The 19351-nt window shown below is 46.8% G+C and overlaps 1 protein-coding gene across 4 annotated transcripts in view; it reads right to left on the bottom strand.

Moving 5' to 3' along the window:
- Positions 1-19351, bottom strand: part of ELAPOR1 (endosome-lysosome associated apoptosis and autophagy regulator 1) — a 73785-nt gene that overhangs the window by 15257 nt on the left and 39177 nt on the right. For all 4 annotated transcript variants that reach the window (XM_045478525.1, XM_045478527.1, XM_045478526.1 and 1 more), the window contains 7 exons: positions 18341-18533; positions 13152-13299; positions 12143-12223; positions 11456-11561; positions 11158-11307; positions 4343-4431; positions 34-211 (listed from right to left, as the gene is read on the bottom strand). In XM_045478525.1, the coding sequence (XP_045334481.1) occupies positions 34-211; positions 4343-4431; positions 11158-11307; positions 11456-11561; positions 12143-12223; positions 13152-13299; positions 18341-18533 (945 nt within the window). The remainder of the gene's footprint in view (positions 1-33; positions 212-4342; positions 4432-11157; positions 11308-11455; positions 11562-12142; positions 12224-13151; positions 13300-18340; positions 18534-19351) is intronic.

Below are 19351 nucleotides of genomic sequence, written 5' to 3'. Positions count from 1 at the left end.
TGGGAATGGGTAGAATGCAGATAAAGAGGTTACCAGAGCCGTTGGAGTAAGAGCCATAAGGGCAGGGCTCGCAGGAGCTGTTGTTGGTTTTGGAAAAGCCTGGGTTGCAGGGTGGGCAGCGGGTCTTCACGCCAGAAGCGGGCAGTTTCACGGCCCCCTTGAGATCTTCACCACAGATTTTTGGCTGGGCCCATTTGTACATGAGCTGTGTCTGCAGAAATGGATTAAGAAAGCTCAGCCTGTGTGGCATTTGGCACATCTTTAGGAATTTATCTCGAGAATGGGGTGAGGTGGGAGGACTCTGGGCTATAACGAAAGTTCCACCAGGGTGGGGAACTTGTTTTGGTTACCAGTGCCTCCCATGACCCTAGCCCAGAGCCTGGCACATGGTTGTGCTCGACAAATATTTGCTGAATGTTGACTGGATGAAGAGGGAAATACTTAATGAGGACTTGTGTGACAGAATGGTCATGGGAGGACCAGCTGTCTCCAGAGAAAGCTCTGATTCCAATGTAGAATCTTATCACTACTAAGGTCACGGGAAAAGTAGCTGATGAAAACCCCAAAACATAGAAAGGCGTGTCCCAATTTGTCTTCCAAGTATTTTCTTTGCCTTTTCATTTACTCAATAGACATTTTAGAAAGCCTAATACATCTGTGTGCCAGACCTGGTGGCTCAGAGATGAATGAGACATGGCCCCCTGCCCTTAAGGTGCTCACCATCTAGCAAGGGCAACAATCACATAATAACAGTCTATGGCTACTGTGTTCTCTGAGACATCAAGGCAGAAGGGACAATGTTGGCCAAAGGGTATAAACTTGTAGTTATAAGACCAATAAGTTCTGGGGATCTAAGGTGCATCAAGGTGGTTACAGTTAGTAGTACTGTATTTCTGTATATACTTGAGAGTCGCCAAGGGAGTAGATCTTAAATGTTCTCACTGCAAAAATAAAAAGGGTAATTAAGTGATATAGTGGAGGTATTAATTAATGCTATGGTGGTCATCATCTTGCAATATACAAATACATCAAATCAACACACTGTACACCTTAAGCTTACACAATGTTATATGTCAATTACATCTCCATAAAGCTGGGGAGGAGGGAAGAGGAATGGTCAGCTATCACATCAGTGGGGAAGGGAAGCATTGTATCTGTCATTCACTAGGGCCATCCCTACTCTTCTGATGGAGGCATCTATACAGAAGAGGGGTTGACCTACAGGAGGCTCCTGGTTCAGCAGCTCCAAGCCTCCTATGTGGTCCTTGGGCTGAGTCAGAGACAAAAAGTACTTCTTTTTGGATTACGCTGATGTGATAATCTGTGCAGCACTACCATATATGTGAAAAGGTGGATGAATAAGGCATCTTTCCATTCTATTCAGGATAAGAAGTGACAAATCTTAAAAGGAACCTGTGCTGTCTTTGCTGACAGTGAGTGCTAGAGCTCCTCCTCTCCCTGCTCAGCTCAGCTGTGAAGAGATTCCTCCCTTGGAAGAGCAGCTAATGGCCAGAGCCCTCAGCTTGTGCTCTAACCTAGGCGCTCTCAGCCTGTCCCCTTGAGTCTCATGGAGAGAAGGGTCTGGGGAGCAGGAAGACTGACTTGGGCCATCCCTTAGAGCAGCACATGCAGCAGCCCCAGTGAATTGGCCAATCTAGTCCCTGAGAAACCGCCGAGGCACGGCAAAGGTCACCAGGGCAATCATGCGAGTCGGCTCGAGTTACGAGTTACAGCCCTTGATTTAAAAATACAGTTTAGGCGCCTGGGTGGCGCAGTCGGTTAAGCGTCCGACTTCAGCCAGGTCACGATCTCGCGGTCTGTGAGTTTGAGCCCTGCGTCGGGCTCTGGGCTGATGGCTCAGAGCCTGGAGCCTGTTTCCGATTCTGTGTCTCCCTCTCTCTCTGCCCCTTCCCTGTTCATGCTCTGTCTCTCTCTGTCCCAAAAATAAATAAACGTTGAAAAAAAAAATAAATAAAAATAAATTTAAAAAATAAATAAATAAATAAATAAATAAATAAATAAAAATACAGTTTAGGGGCACCTGGGTGGCTCAGTCGGTTGGGCGTCCGACTTTGGCTCAGGTCATGATCTCACGGTCCGTGGGTTCGAGCCCCATGTTGGGCTCTGTGCTGACAGCTCAGAGCCTGGAGCCTGTTCCAGATTCTGTGTTTCCCTCTCTCTCTGACCCTCCCCCGTTCATGCTCTGTCTCTCTGTCTCAAAAATAAATAAATGTTAAAAAAAAATTTTTTTTAAATACAGTTTAGGGGCACCTGGGTGGCACAGTGGGTTACGTGTCCGACTCTTGGTCTCAGCTCAGGTCATGATCTCATGAGTTGGAGCCCCACGTAGGGCTCTGGGATGATAGCACAGAGTCTGCTTGGGATTCTGTCTCTCCTTCTCTCTGCCCTTCCCCCGCATGTGCTCTCTCTTTCCCTCTCTCAAAATAAATAAACTCTAAAAAATATTTTTAAAAATACAGTTTAGAAGGCAAAGTGAAATCATGAGACTCAGCAGAACCAGTGTGGGCATGAGGCACAAATCACAAGAGTTCTGTAAAGCATTCCTGATGAACCCATGTTCGTGTGCACTCACGCTTCAGGGCTCCTCCCCTGAGCCTTAGCTGGGCTGCTAAGGCGGAGCACTGGTTCTGGCCCTACTGAGCATCCAAAGGCAAGGGCAGACAGCCAGGCTGGCAGGCAGCAGAGCTCACTACAGATTTAGAGGGCCTTGGCCTGGGCCTGGGAGGGGAGAGACTGGGGCAGAAGGAAGCAAAGAGCCACATTCAGTCATATGTTATGCCAAGCGGGGAGAAGAGGAGCAGGATTAAGTGTCCTCATTTAATTAGTGAGTCAACTGATGCCAATAAAATGAAAATAATTTTTTCAAGGTCATACAGAACCCCAAACACTGCAGAACTGAATGTAAGGTACAACTGATGATATGTGCAGCCATTCTCCCTTGGCTGTTGGGCAAGGGAATGATGCTCCAAACATGAAGAAAGGGGTGGGGGAGGGTGGAGAGTAGGAGATGATTATGAAAAACAGCCACTGCTAAGGACCAGACTTTATCCCGTGCTTATTTGGCAAAAGGAGAATCTATCCAGCCATCCAGCCGGCAAACACCTATGCACCATAAGAGCCATGCACATGCTTAATGCTGAATGCAGATTTCCCAACTTCTCATTCTCTCTACCTGAGAGGCTGTGGTTTAGGGATACAGATACAGACAACTCATCTAGAACGTCTAATCTAAGACAAATCGTCTTAGGACCTCCACACCTGCTGTGCCCTCTGCCTGGAAAGCGCTGGGGCCCCCACTCATCTCACTCAGGTCTCTGTTCAAATGTCACCTCCTCAAATGTCATCCCGACCCTCTCTAAAATAGTATCTCCACCCTCTGTCATTCTCTGTCTCCTAATCTTTTATTTTTTTTCCCTCCACTTACTGATATAGTCTAATTTGTTGTTCATCTGTTGTCTCTCTCTCTCTCCACTTGTGCCCCAGCAAGAATTAAGTTCCATAAGAGTAGATGTTCCCTCTGTTTGGTTGACTGTTGTATACGGAGTGCTTGGCACCATGACTGACTGTTGAAATGAACATATGACCGCTGAAAGGCCTTCCTGGACCCCCAAGTCCTGGTCACTCCTCTCCCGGTTTCTCCCAGGGCCCTGCGCATCTTTCTTCTTGCTTTGGTCAGGCCCTGTTCTCCTCCCTCACCCTCTTTCTTAGGACTGTGAGCTCCCCGAGGGCAGGCACTTCTGTCACCGCAGAGTCCCCAACTTGAGCACCAAGCCTGGCACTGCATTAATACTCAAAACACGGCTGCTGACTCAGTGGCGATGCAGACTACAAAGGAAAGTCTTTCTGAGGCAGAAAGCCTGGGGGAAAGAGGGAACCAGCAAAGACTGAACAGTCAGGCCATTCTCCAGTGAGCCAGGAAGTAGGAATCAATTCCCTTTGCCAGCCCACAAAAGCAGCACCAAGGGGACAAGTCTGATGAGTTCCATGAGGAAATAAGTGTGCATGGACAGGCAGTCATTGCCCAGAGGGGCTAATAAGCAAATGGAAGAAAGCAAACAAAAGAAAATGAAATGGCTTTTTTGCAACAGAGCACATGTAACTAAGGAGCGGAACAAATGGGGCAAAAACGAGTCTCTGATCTGAAAATGAATGAGGCCGTCTTGTTTTGCTTCCCCCCTTGGCCCCAGGGTCACTGCGGAGGTCTGTGGGGTTTTCTCTGGTGCCAGCTTCGCTGACCTCTGGAACTCCAAATGTGGTAAAGCCCAAGGAGCAGGCAAAGGAACTATCTGGGACAAAGGGGCTCCAAGATTACGCTACCCACCTCTCCGTTGGCATCACAGGCTGTGTGAGTGTAGAAGTAGTCTTTGTCTGTGCAGGCTGGGCGTACTTTGCAGGAAGAAGATCCTTTTTCTAAGTTGGAAAAGTAAGGACAAATAGTTGAAGTTATATAAGAAAGCAGAGCTCTTGCCCACTTGCTCATGACCTGTGACCTCTAAGACCCAGGGGTATAGCACAACACAGGTACTGACGGGAGTAGAACACCCTGCATACCCACCCTTCCCTTTGTTTCACTTCCGGTCCCTAAAGCCCTGCTCAGATACCCCCTTTGCACCTCTCCCTAGTGCTATGAGAAGCCACTGGGCCCACACGGTGGGGAGGGGCAGAGAGAAGGGGACCGGCCAGGGGACCAGTGAGGAGGGCGACTAGCTGGAAAGAGCATCTTACGGATTAACCACCATTAACGTAAGTTCCTGAAACCTGCATCCTGTTTTCCCTTTTCCATGCAACCATCCTACACAAATGAGCTGATAATTTCCTCTGACTCCACCTAAGACATGGAGCTCTTGGGGTGCCTGGGTGGTTCAGTCAGTTAAGCATCTGACTTCAGCTCAGGTCATCGTCTCACGGTTCCTGAGTTCAAGACCCACGTCGGGCTCTGTGCTGACAGTTCAGAGCCTGGAGCCTTCCTCAGATTCTGTCTCTGTCTCGTTCTCTGCCCCTGCCCTGCTTGCGCTCACTCTCTCTCTTTCTCAAATATAAATAAACATTAAAAAAAAAAAAGATATAGAGCTCTTTCCACTTTCCCTACCCCCAAACATCCTGGTGCCATCTCTAACCCTGACCTGTTCCTAATAAAAACCGTCTTAACTATCATTTTATTTATTCTACTCTCTGTATGTCAGTTTGCTTTAACCCTATGAGTGCCTCGATAGCAAGAACTATTTCGGTGTATCCCTCTTTGAAACAATGAATTTCACCTTTTCTGAATTACAAACATGTTGAGAATTTGCAAAAAGACCTGTTTCTTCTATCCAGAAAAATATACATAACTTTTGAAAATAAATTTTTAAAAATTTCCAGGGACTTCACTTCCCCAAAATAAAAGTCATGGCTTTATAGAGTGCCAGTACAATACTACCACTACACCTGTCTCCATCATTTCTACAGTGACTATTGTTGTCACCTGCAGGTAAACATTTAATACAAGCGAGACCTCCTCACTCTATATGTTATCTGACAGGCTGTGTGATAGAGTGGACTGAGATTTTAAGTTAGACAGAACTGGGTTTGGATCCTGCTTTATTTCTTTAAAAAAAATTTTTTTTTAAATGTTTATTTATTTTTGAGAGAGAGAGAAAGAGAGAGACATGGCATGAGAGGGGGAGGGGCAAAGAGAGCCGGAGACACAGATCCAAAGCGGGCTCCAGGCTCTGAGCGGTCAGCACAGTGCCTGATGCGGGGCTCGAACCCACAAACCCTGAGATCATGACCTGAGCTGAAGTCAGACGCGTAACCTACTGAGCCACCCAGGCACCCCAGATCCTGCTTCATTTACCAGCTGTGTCACTTCAGGCAAGTTACTGAACCTGAGGCTTAGTGCTCTCATCTGTAGAGCAGAAATAATAATATCCACCTCACTGGAGCCAGCACATCCCTGGCACATCATAAGTAGGGACTCACTAAATGCTAGTAACTATTATTACCTGGGTTTGTGTGAATGATTTCTATCTGGTAACTGTCATGGGATTTTTTTTTTTTTTTCAACGTTTATTTATTTTTGGGACAGAGAGAGACAGAGCATGAACGGGGGAAGGGCAGAGAGACAGGGAGACACAGAATCGGAAACAGGCTCCAGGCTCTGAGCCATCAGCCCAGAGCCCGACGCGGGGCTCGAACTCACGGACCGCGAGATCGTGACCTGGCTGAAGTCGGACGCTTAACCGACTGCGCCACCCAGGCGCCCCCTGTCATGGGATTTTAAATAAGGATTGAGGAATTTCTTTCTCTCTTTCCCAGTGAAGGCTTATTTCCCAACTGATCCCTTCTTCTTTCCAAGGCACCAAATGAGTTCCTAGATCAGAGAATCTCCTAGTTACAGCTTCCTTGGCCTGCCCTGGGGAGCTTCCTCAACCACGCATTCTCACACGTCTTCTGTCCCCGTCTTATTAGTCTGGGCAAGAGGGAAATACTGCCTGAGAGACAGCTGGAGTCTTCTCAGCTCATTGACTTGGCTAACAAGCAGAAGGCCTCATTCAGCACAGAGAGATCCAGGGACTCCTGCTTTTGACAAACTGGGCCAGGAGAAATTTGGGGGGGAGATGCTGAAAACACACCAATTCCCAGGACCTTGCATATTGGGTCTAGCAAATTGCAAGTTGCATGGAAGAAAGTACATTCTGCACAAGGACCTTTCTCTGTTTGTCAAATATTTGCTCAACCTGATGCCCTAGCTCCAGGTTTCAGCAAAAAGGGTCCAGCTGTTTACACACTGACAACTGCTAAGGTAGTTTTAAGAAATGATTAACCCAAATGCTGAGACGACCTTACTTCCCTAGCTCAGGTTTCATCAAAGTGTTTAAGTTGGGTACTAGTCAAGTTTGAAAGATCGGCCTAGATGGTTGGTGAGGGAGTGAAAAGTGATTCCTATAGCATTGGCCCCGGGGCAAAACTGTGAGAAGATAAAGTTTATCATAGGGGCTCCAGTTTCTCTCTTTGAGCCTCCCACCTCCTTCCAGGACCTTCTCCCCACCTCTAGGAGTACAAGGTCTTGTCATCCTGATCCACTGCATCACAGGAAAACATTTCCCCTGAAGGTTCAAGCATCTAATGAATGCTTGGCCCAGGTCAGACCCCACTTCAGACTCTGCGCAAATCTCTCGAATTCTCTGTGCTGCCCTTTGTTCATTTATAAACAGGGAGATCAGTCCTGCACTCTGCTATGAGTAATACATGAGAAAATGTTTGGTAAATTGTAAAGTACCATCCAAGTGACGTGTTACTGTTGTTACCTATGCTAAAAGTACTTTCATATTAAGCGAAGACAGCTGGGACTAGCCTTGACGTAAATGAACACAGTTGACCCTTGAACAACACAGGTTTGAACCAGGCGGGTCCACTTATATGCAGACTGGGTTTATACATATATATATATATATATATATATATATATATATATATATATATACATATATATATATATATATATTCAGTATATATACTGAATATATTCAGTATATTCAGTATATATATTGTAAACGTGTTTGCTCTTCCTTGTGGTTTTCTTTTTTTTTTCTTTTTTTATTAATATTTTATTTATTTTTTAATTTACATCCAAGTTAGTTAGCATATGGTACAACAATGATTTCAGGAGTAGATTTCCTTGTGGTTTTCTTTTTTTTTTTTAATTTTTTTTTTTCAACGTTTATTTATTTTGGGGACGGAGAGAGACACAGCATGAACGGGGGAGGGACAGAGAGAGAGGGAGACACAGAATCAGAAACAGGCTCCAGGCTCTGAGCCATCAGCCCAGAGCCTGATGCGGGGCTCGAACTCACGGACCGCGAGATCGTGACCTGGCTGAAGTCGGACGCTTAACCGACTGCGCCACCCAGGCGCCCCTCCTTGTGGTTTTCTTAATAACATTTTTCCTCCAGCTTCTTTTATTGTAAGAATACAGTATATAATACACAAAACATACAAAATATGTGTTGATCAATTGTTTTTGCTAGCAGTAAGGCTTCCAGTCATTAGTAGTTAAGTTTCTGGAGACTCAAAAGTTACATGTGGATTTCTGATTACCTGGGGGGTGGGTACCCCTTGTCCCCACGTTGTTCAAGGGTCAGCTATGATAAAATACGTGCTTACTACATACTGGGCACTGTTCCAAATCCTTTATCTGTAGTAATCAAATGATCCACACAATAACACTATGAGGTAGATAGGATTATTGCCACTCCCATTTTATACATGAGGAAACTCAGGCACAGACAGGGGACTTGCCCCAGGTGACAGAGCTAGTAAGTGGTGGAGCAGGGATTTGAACCTTAGTAATTTAGTTCTGGAGTCCATGCTCTTAAACCCAAAGCTGTTCTACTAGGAAATAAGTCCCTAATATTCAATGTAACACAAAGGAATTCATCTTAATGATCAAATTTTAGTTATAAGAAAGATGCGTTTAGTCAAGTCTTTGTCCTTAACAGATACAGGCCCATCAGCTCCTAGTCTAGGTCCTGGATACCGGCAATGATGCCTGTTGCAAAATCTCTGGCCTGTGGCGTCCACCTCCAGTTGTTCCATTCCTCATCCATTTTCCAAATGGCAGCTAGAGTGGTCCTTCAAAACCACAAGCCAGATCATGTTACTCCCCAGCTAAAATTCTTTAATGCCCCCCCCCCCACCCCATCCCTGCTGATAGGATCAAATCTCAAATGTTTAGCCATGACACAGAAGGGCTGGTGGATGGCCTGTTGCCTGCCCACCTCTTGGCCTTGGATGCTAGGTCTCTCCAAGTCAGTTCCTGCCATGCCAAGTTTCTTCAAGATCCCTGAGCCTTCTGGCTTTGGCTACACTTCTAGAACATCCATCAAATCACCAACTCATCTTTCAAGACCACAGCCACTGAACCCTTTCCTGTCTCCACAGTAAAGGACTGACCAGTTCTCTTCTTTGCCTCTACTGTGTGCTACACTCAGAGCTCCTATCCCAGCAGCTACTGCACCATGGGGTTACTAAATTCAGGTGTTCCTATAACGGCGTTCCTACTTTCCGACGTAAGGTAGAGGGTAGGCACCAGCTCCAACTCTAGCACCAAGCCCAAGCCCTGGCACCTGGCCGGCACTCAGGACTTAGTTGTAAATGGATGACTAAATGTTCACAGGGTCTTCTGACCTCCCTTTACGCACAGTCCATCATAGGCTCTGATCTCTCCCCCACCCCCGCCTCTCTCTCTCTCTCTCTCTCTCTCTCTCTCTCTCTCTCTCTCTCTGCATTTCCCCAGCCTCCCACTGACCCTGTATTCTGGAAGAGTCAAGTCATTGTAAAAACTCACTTTCTAGTCAAAGAGGTGGATTGAGAACCTGGTGGCAAAAGTTCAAAAACTCAGACTCCCAACCGAACACTTTCGTAACAGTTGTCTGGATGACAATCAGTTTACATACAGAGTTGATCAAAACATTCCCGGGCGGTTTCTCTACAGCCACCTTGCCATTCAAACTCTTGTACAGCTGCTGGGCTGGAAAGGCAGCTGGAGACTAAGACCAACAAAGGCTGCCATTGATAGAGCAGGGAAGGAGAATGAGAAATGCAAGCGGAAAAACAGGAATTTAGACTTATGGATTAAAAACATCCCTCAAGATCTCAACATTCCTGTTCTTGCTGAAAACTATACTCATTTGGCAAGATCTGTGTAGATAAACAGGACTGTCGTTTTAGGAATAGTGTAAAAAACAAGTGGTTCACATGGTCAGTGGCTCGTCTTGGCCGAGCAAACACATAGTGTAACACCTGCTGAAGGGTGTATCTGTGGACAGGTTTGAGTGTCTGCTTGAGAGAGAGCCTTGAGCTGGGTGTGTATGTGAGTCTGGGTAAGAAAAGGAAACTGGAATAATTATGAGTGTTTGTAGGGAAAGCGAAGGGACTCCTTCTCCCTCCCAGCTTATTTGTTTAGAACCTGTCTTAGAGATTGGCCGCTGTGCCAATGCCTGGGGTACCTGAGCAGAGGGTCCTCTGGGGAGACTGCCCACCTTACACCATAGCCCTGCTACCCTGGGACTCCCTCAAATGACCAGTTCTGTTTCTCAAGTTGTGGAAGCTACTCAGAGACTAGCAACAGCCTGCTACACCTGTCCCCTTATTTTCCCTCAGAACACTCGTTTTTAAACTATGTTCCAAGGAACCCTGGATTTCCTGAAAAGGCCTCCCTTGAATTCAATGGATGCTCAGGCTGCTAAAAGTAGTAAAAAGATTGTAACTTCCATCTTTAGCCCTTGCTATCAAAATGTTTTGCTCATCAGTACAGCCTCATGGCTCTTCTAAGTTAACTTTGATAATAATTGTTATGAATTAAAATATATAAACATATACCTTTTACTTACAGTATCTATTATTTATAACTATAATATTTTTTTTTATGTTTATTTATTTTGAGAGAGACAGCATGAGTGCAGGGGAGGGGCAGAGAGAAGGAGAAAGAGAGAATCCCAAACAGGCTCTGCACTGTCAGCGCAGAGCCCGACGCGGGGCTCGAACCTGTGAACGATGAGACCATGACTTGAGCCGAAGTCAAGAGTCAGACGCTCAAATGACTGAGCCACTCAAGCACTCCAACTGTAATCTTATATAAGGTTTCGTGTCTACAAATTTCACTGCTTAGGAAAAAAATAAAAAGATTGCAACCCCTTTCTCCAACTTTCCTAATCCCTGTAACCCTGAACTGCTTTTTCTTTTTGCCACAGCCCTCTGCACGTTTTACTGTCTAATGTACTATAATTTATTATATATTTATTATCATTACTGTTTATTGTCTGCCTCCCCCACCCCCCCCCCCCACCAGAATGCAAATTCCATGAAAACAGGGAGCTTTGTTGATTTTGTTCACTGGTGTATTCCAAGCACCTAGGACCTGGCACATAGTAGGGGCTCAATAATTACTTGTTGGACGATTTCATTTTTGTTTCCAGAGTGATCAGTGGAGTGTGGATCAGCAAGGCTCTTCCAGTGTCCAGGAAACCAGGGTTTAAGAAGCATCGTCTTCAGCATGGTCAGAAGGATGCTCTCCTTCCTGTTTTCTCCTCATGTTTGTTGGTTATCACCCCCTCCCTACCTCCACCAAACTCTACCCACCCTCAGAAATATCACCTGAGTATTTGTCAGGGTCACACTGGTGGCAGGAAGTCTCTCCCTTATTTGAGTAAGAGTTGGCTGGGCAAAGTTCGCAGAAAGAGGAGCCCTGCTTGTCTGCATATGTGCCAGGTTTGCAGGGGAAGCATTCTGAAGTGTAGGCCACCCCTAGGGAGGATGAACAACATAGAAAAGCAACGGTTGAGCCTAGAGACTGAGGCCTGGGGACCGGCCCTCACCAGCCCCCCCCCCCCCCCCCGCCACCACAGAGTTAGGAAATCAGCAGCAGATGCCGGACCCAACTCCCCCTTGGTACCTGTTATGGCGATGTTTCTCACCAGCACGGGCTTGGAAACTTTGGACCACACTGAGAAGGCTGTGGTTCTCCAATAGAGGACATTATTGCCTCGGTTTAGCTCGACCTAGAAACCGCAAACAGAAAGTTAATTTAGCTGCAGAGATGGATATCCCTAATCCATCAGATTAGCCTCTTGTGGGGATCCTTCCCCTTACTGTCTGCGTGGAGGCACCTCTTCTGATCCCTTCCCTCAACTTCCTCAGCTCTGCCCTTCCTCCCAGATCAGCTTAGCTCCTCTCTGCCTTGAAGTCTCCTCTTACAACCCTCATGGCCTCTCCCTCACCCACATATACCACGAGTATCTCCAAGGTAAGACCCATGGAGGAGCCTGAAGGTGCTGACAGGAGGGTGAGTGGACTTCCCTCACTCTTCTCTGGTTCTGTGTATCCCCAGAAGACCTGGCCCTTAACCCTGCGAAGCTGCTGGTCCTTGGGGTCGAGCCATGGGAGCAAGTCGGCCCACACCCCTATTCTGTCAACTCAAGAGGACAGAAACTATGGCATCCTCATCATGTCAGACCCCTGCCTTCTAGGGACAGAGGGATGGGAAGCCCAGACCAGGAGGAAACTTCCTTGGAAGAAAAGCCCTTGATCCCTTTTCTGGTATCCCCAGGAAAGGCTCCAAGAAGGCTGGTATGATACTTACACTGTGGAATTCCCACCCTTTCTCTGTGGTTTTCATCCACCTGGAGTCATCCACGTTGGGCTGGCACTGGTCATTCTGAACCTGAGGCGGCAAGAGTTTGGGGACAGAGTCAAAGCTTTCCAAGAAAATGGGTTCTTCACCCCCCCCCCCCCCCGCCATGCTGCAACAGCCTTCCAGAGGGCTCTTCTTATGGGGGAAGAGTTTCCAGTTTCCTTTGGGGACTGAGCTCAAAACACAAGTCCTGAAGCAGGGCAAGAGCTAGTTATACACACAAAACGTCAAAGCAGCGGTGCCTGGGTGGCTCAGTCGGTTAAGCATCTGACTTTGGCTCAGGTCATGGTCTCATGGTTCGTGGTTCAAGCCCCGCATCGGGCTCTGTGCTGACAGCTTGGAGCCTGGAGCCTGCTTCCAATTCTGTGTCTCCCTTTCTCTCTGTCCCTCCCCTTCTCACGCTCTGTCTCTCCCAAAAGTAAATAAACATTAAAAAAAAAATTTTTTTAATTTTTTTTTTTTTATTTTTGGGACAGAGAGAGACAGAGCATGAACGGGGGAGGGGCAGAGAGAGAGGGAGACACAGAATCGGAAACAGGCTCCAGGCTCTGAGCCATCAGCCCAGAGCCCGACGCGGGGCTCGAACTCACGGACCGCGAGATCGTGACCTGGCTGAAGTCGGACGCTTAACCGACTGCGCCACCCAGGCGCCCCCAAAAAATTTTTTTTTAAAGGCAATGCATCAACACCGAAAAAATAACTCATAACTCAGAAGCCTTTACATGCTGTTTTCATGTCTGAGCAGGCGGAATGCCTAGGGTCTCCTGCCCCTGCAGAGCCCCCGAAATTCTGCCTTTCTCCCCACATCTTGAAGTCTCAGCCTATTTGTCCATAGTTCTCTCCAGAGGGAAGACAACTGTGGAAAATCCCCAACTGGAAATGTGCTTGTGATCCTGTAAATGAATCTGAGCCTTGGAGAGCCTTTACCTCCCAGCCTCCCCCATGGCCAGGGGCTTACAAAAAACTCGAAGATGATGCTGGAGTCTGGGTAGTAGTACTCGAAGTTGACGGAACCAGACTGCTTCAGGTTGACAGCATACATCAGCGTGGCTGTGCATTCGTCCGTGTTGGAGGAGATGTAGTCACCCAGGGGAACCCACTTGGACCTGTGAGGGAACGAGAGCCAAGTTCACTGGCAGGCGCACGGCCCATCATGCTTTGTGGGAAGTGCAGGTCTCATGTCCTGCTGGGTCTCTGTGGAATTCCAGACTCGTGACTCGCAAACGGGAATTTAGTCACGAACATGCTCAGTAAAGAATGACCTCTGGATCAAGGAGGCTGGAGATACAGCCGACATGAGGAAGACAGGTAGGTGTACCCCCACCTGTCTTCCTCCCAGGTACTGAACTACACGTTTTATACTCATGATTTCCTTTCATTCCCATTTAATGGATGGTAAAACTGAGGCTCAGTGAGTACCTTGCCCGGTATCACTCAGCCAGCAAGTGGCAGGGCTGAGATTCAAACCCAAGTCTGCCTAATTCCGAAGCTGTCAACGAAATTTAGCAGACACTGCTGTTTTTCAGAAACCAAGAGTCCATCCAATCTATCCCACCTGTTTTTCTGGAAATGCCCACTTTTAGATGCTGCATGTAACTGGCAACTGGGAAGAGGGAAGGCCAGAGAACCTTCTAGACTCCAGCCCTGCAGCATTTCTTTCACTTTCTCTGCCAAACTTTCCCTCCCCCTGGGTATTCCCACATGTTGTTCACTCTTCCTGGAACAAACTGCCTCCTCTCCCACTCTGTTTACTTCCTCCTCATGTCTTAAAATAACGTCACCTCACCTGAGAAGTCCCCCTTGACTCTACTGGCCTCTGCTATGTGTACCCTGAGCTCTCACAGATTCTCTTCTCGTAGCCATAACTCTCCTCTACTTCACTTACACATACTATGAGAGACTGAAGACCCCCACCCTGCTTAAGAAATACAATATAGCAGAAGCCTTGGTGTACACCCAGCTAATCTCAAGCCCTTGACTACCACCTGCTCCTTTCAGCCAAGTAACAACTTTCCAGAATATGGTGCTTACCATCTGCACACGGTTCCTTATCCTTTAATAATCATGCAGGTATTTCTAAACAATATGCCCTATCATGGTTTTGCACGTTTTCAGACCTCATGTAAATGGCATCATATTTATGTGTGCTGAAACTTACTTTTTTTGTTCGTTTCAGTATGATGATTGTGGGATTCATCCCTATTCACACAGAGCTATTTTTTCATTTCTGCTACTCTATAATATTGCCTTGGATGGTTCTACCACAGTTATTTACCCATTACTCATTGGTGGACTTTTAGGTTGTTTCCAGTGTTTTGCTCTTGTACCCACTCTGTTAGAAACACTTGCTCTGCTCCTCGTACGCGTGTCTGAGGGAGGTGGTTGGGAGAACAACCGCTGGGTTAGAGGGCATGTGAACCTCCAGCTCTCCCAGCTCCTGCCATACCGTCTCCAAAGTAGTTGCTACCAACTTGTGCCCACCAGCACGTGAGAGAGTTCCTGTTCCTCTACGTCCTCCCCAAATTTGGAATGGTCAGACTGTAAAGTTGTTGCCAATGTGATGTAGTAAGAGACAGTGTCTCATTGGGCTTTACATCTTATTTCTTTGATTATTAGTGAAGCTGAGCATCTTTTCTTTATTTGCAATTTGGCTTCTTCTTCTGATTATATTCTTTTTTTTTTTTTTTTTTTTTTTTTTAGAGAGAGAGCATGAGCAGGGGAGAGGGGCAGAGAAGGAGAGAGAGAAAGAGAGAGGGAGAATCTTAAGCAGGCTCCAGGCTCAGCACAGAGCCTGACAAGGGGCTCAATCCCATGCCCCTGGGATCATAACCTGAGCCAAAATCAGATGCTCAACCAACCGAGTCACCCAGGTGCCCCCTCTTCTGATCATATTCTAATTCTTCTTTAATTCTTCTTTAATTGTCTGTCTTCCTGGCTGGCTTACAGATGCTGTAAGGGCAGAGACCAAACTTATCTTGCTCACTAATGTAGCCCCAGGACCAAGCCCTGTGCCTGGCACATAGGAGGGACTCAGAATTATATAGATTAATGTAGAAAATGGTGACCAAAGATAATCCCACTCTTTCATTGTTTTGCCTGAGACCATCCTAGGCAAGTATTAACAGTGGTCTGTTAAGGGGATCTGTGTTTGTTAGAATAATAGCATGTATTTCAAGTTCCTTATTTATTTTTTTTAATGTTTATTTATATTTGAGAGAAAGAGAGAGAGAGAGCAGGGGAGGGGCAAAGAGAGAGGGAGACACAGAATCCAAAGCAGGCTCCAGGCTCTGAGCTGTCAGCAAAGAGCCCCATGCAGGGTTTGAACTCAAGAACTACAAGATCATGACCTGAGCTGAAGTCAGACACTCAACTGACTGAGCCAGCCAGGCGCCCCTCAAGTTCTTTAATAGTGTTATTCTCAGGGCACCTGGGTGGCTCAGTTGGTTAAGCGACCAGCTCTTGATTTCTGCTTAGGTTATGATCTCACGGTTCGTAAGATCAAGCCCCGCATTGGGCTCTGCCCTAACAGCCTGCTTGGGATTCTGCCTCTCCCTCTCTCTCTGAACTTCCCCGCTCGCTCTCTCTCAAAATAAATAAGTAAACATTAAAAAAAAATAGTGTTATTCTCAAATACCTACGCTGAGCTCATCCCAGACACCCCAACTAATCGAATGGTATTGATTTCTCCTGCTAAAGGAGACAACGCTTAATGCTGATGTGCTCCATGGCATCTTCCATAAATAACTCCTAGAGTGAGATGAATAATTAAAAGGATGCCATAAGTGGGCTACTTTGCAAAAGGCATCACGATTCTGGGTTTTGTCAGAGTTGTCTCTGGTGAAGATCATTTCACATTCAATAATAACAACATGTGTTGATTGATTTCTAGTGGCAGGGATTGCTCTGAATTCTTCACATGGATCATCTCATTTAATCCTTACCACAACCTACAAGAATACTGTTTTTAACACTGTTCTTTTTGTTTGTTTGTTTTGTTTTTTTAGGATGAGGAAATCGAGGCATGGAAGTGATTAGGAAACTTAACTAATCACACAATTGATCACATAGTAATAAGTCTGCTAAGTGCCATAAGGAGAAATACAAGATGGTGCAAGAGTGTGTATGTGATGGGAATCTGTGGGGTCAGAGCCGGCGTCTCCGAGGAAGTGACCTTCAGGCAGAGACCTGAGTGTGAAGCAGCAGTGAGCCAGAAGACCTGGAGAAGAGCGTGTCCAAAGACCCAGGAGGGAAGGAGTATGGTGGCCACGTGGCTGGAACACAGTAAGCCAGAGGGAAGGCATTTGGGTGAAGCTGGAGAAATAGGCAGAAGGCAGAGGCCAGACCAGGCAGGCCACGCAGGCTGCGGCAAGGTATTGGATTTTATTCCAGGAGCAACAGGAATCCACAGAATCTGGAGTTTCGAGTGGGGAAGTACGGTGGTTGGACTCGTGTTTTTGCGGTCTGGCTGCTGGCAGCCAGTGGCATGCAGAGGCTGGAGCAGAGGCTGAGACGAGTTGGGGGCGCCGGAGGCAGAACAGCGGGGAGGCTGGCTCTGGTCAGGTTGGAGACAGTGGACATGGGTTCGGGTAACATCTCGGTACTAGCTCAATCATTGCCTTTCTGAGGGCGGTGAGGAAATCACACAGCCTCTCTAGATGGCCATTTCCTCTCCATTTCTACAGAGGAGAAACATTCTTTCTCCCCTCCCAGGGATGGATGCCTTAAGATGCAGGCCCTGAAGCAGTGTGTGCTGTGGAAACACAAGTTGTTATTAACTGGCCCACATCCTGTCTTGCTGAGAGGTAATGATTTCTGGACTCTCAGTGAGGTCCCCAGAGAGATAAACCCTTTCTTCAAGCGGGTAAGAATTGATTGGGTGACCAGGCCTGCACCTTGTTGCAGGGGTGGGGAGGTGGAGTCAATTACATTCTCTATTAGGACGTAAATGGGTCTCCTTTCAGCTTTAATCCTCCCTGGCTTTATCTCTGTTGCCAACGTTGTCATGCCAATGATTTTGACACATAATATTAAACTCTAAAGTGACATTAAAATCGGACTATAAAATACCTGTTGCCTGGCTCCGCTAATGGGCCTTCTTTTTAAATGTAGGAACCGGACACATTGGTCCCAGTTTTAGAGACCCAAGTGTAAACAATCATTAACTCCTTTTATCCTTTTGATTACTTGGGGGTAAGAGAAACTTTCATGTACTTTCCTCGCATCTTATTTGTCAATATTTAACAAAGAGCATCTGTGCACCCCTCTGCTTCTCCTCCCTAGGACCCGACAGTGCCTAGCATACACTAAATGTTATCTGAGGGTGGCTTCATGGGGCAGTAGAGAGCTTGGGACTGGGTTTGAATTCCAATGTCACCAGTTCTAAGCTGGGTAACAAAGGACAAGTCACTTTAACCTTGCTAAGCCTCCAATTCCTCATTTGTGTAAAGGAAATAATGATAACCAATTTCAGAGGGTTCTTGAGAGAATTATAGAAAGTAATATATGTAAAGCATCTAGAATAGTGCCTGACACATAGAAGGCACATCATTTAATTCTGTCCCTGGAATTAAATATCGAAAGATATGATAAGGATCACTCACCAGTTACTCAAGCACCTGGGGCTGAGCTTTTCAAGTACTGAAAAGATCTCCTTCTGAGCTAGAAATTTTTTTCTGGTCACCAGGGTCTCAAGAGGTTTGGAAGATCCCACCCACCACTGACCAAAGATCTGGCCCTCGTCTATCTCCCTCAAACCTATAAACTCAGGTTGGGCTGACCAGTTTTAGAAGTTAGCACCAAAGCCAGGAAGATACCTAGCGCTTTACACATTGGGTTGCAATCAAGTTGAGGCAGCTTATTGCTGATCCAAAATCCCATGGCAGAAATCCAGTTAGGTTCTATTTTAAGTGGACGGGGCCATTTAACCCTTATCCACCATATCCGCCCCTCTCTATTTCCCCCTGTTCTTTACCCCTCACCAACGCCTGTCAGTCACTGTAAGCTTGGATCAGTAAGAGTGGGTTGAGGTGGGCGTTATGTCCAACAGTCCTGTGGGAAGCTGCTCCAACCTAACCCTTGGCTGCTTGGCTCCCTGGTTTCCATCCTCCCCAGCCCAGCACAGGGGAGGGGACTATAGGGGGCACTCACGCAGTGCAGTTCTCTGTGGACTCGGTGGTGGTGTCCTCGATCTCCATGTTGGTTGAGAGGCTGGCAAAGCCATGGGGCAGCTCATCCCACTCATCAAACCGGATTCCCGTGCCAAGGGAGTAGCGGCCCTCAGCGCATGGCTTACAGGACTGGTCCTTCATGTCCAGAAACTCCCCGGCTTTGCAAGAAAAGGCTGGAACGCAGAGAAGGGACAAGGGCAGGGTGGTGAGGCCACTGCCACCAGGAGGAGTAGGCAGCCTGTGGGCACCCTAAAATGAGGAGCAGAGGATCAAGATCCAGAAGTTGACCCACTAAGATTTAAAACATCTTGTATGATTCCCGTTATATGGAAAGTCCAAAATAGGAAAATCCACAGAGACAGAAAGCAGATCTATGGTGCCAGGGGCTTGGGGGAGGGGACGTGGGTAGAGATTGTTCACGGATATGATGTTTCTTTTGGGGGTGATGAAAATATTGTGAAGTTAGATAGTGGTTGTACAACTGTGAATATTCTAAAAACTAGACTTTACACTTTAAGGGGGTGGATTTTATGATATACAAATTATATCTCAATAAAGCTGTTATTTTAAAAAATAAAATTTGGGGCGCCTGGGTGGCTCAGTCGGTTGAGCGGCCGACTTCGGCTCAGGTCATGATCTCGTGGTCCGTGAGTTCAAGCCCCGCGTCAGGCTCTGTGCTGACAGCACAGAGCCTGGAGCCTGCTTCAGATTCTGTGTCTCCCTCTCTCTCTGACCCTCCCCCGTTCATGCTCTGTCTCTCTCTGTCTCAAAAATAAATAAACGTTAAAAAAAATTTTTTTTTTAAAAAATAAAAAATAAAATTTAGGGCTGTGGGAGCTCTGCTTTAGTGAACTTGTCCCTGACGGTTTCGTTTCCTGAGGGACCGCCTTGGCCATTCTGAGAGCTCTCCAGTAGAACATACCACGGTCTTCTGAACGGTGCCCAGCCCTTCAGCCATGAATTTCCCTGAGTCTCTGGTCTCTGTCTCCTT

The sequence above is a fragment of the Leopardus geoffroyi genome, chromosome C1 (assembly GCF_018350155.1).
Source record: "Leopardus geoffroyi isolate Oge1 chromosome C1, O.geoffroyi_Oge1_pat1.0, whole genome shotgun sequence".
In the NCBI taxonomy this organism is placed as follows: Eukaryota; Metazoa; Chordata; class Mammalia; order Carnivora; family Felidae; genus Leopardus; species Leopardus geoffroyi.
The sequence above is the reverse complement of the archived record's forward strand: the minus strand, read 5'-3'. Positions and strand labels throughout refer to the sequence as shown.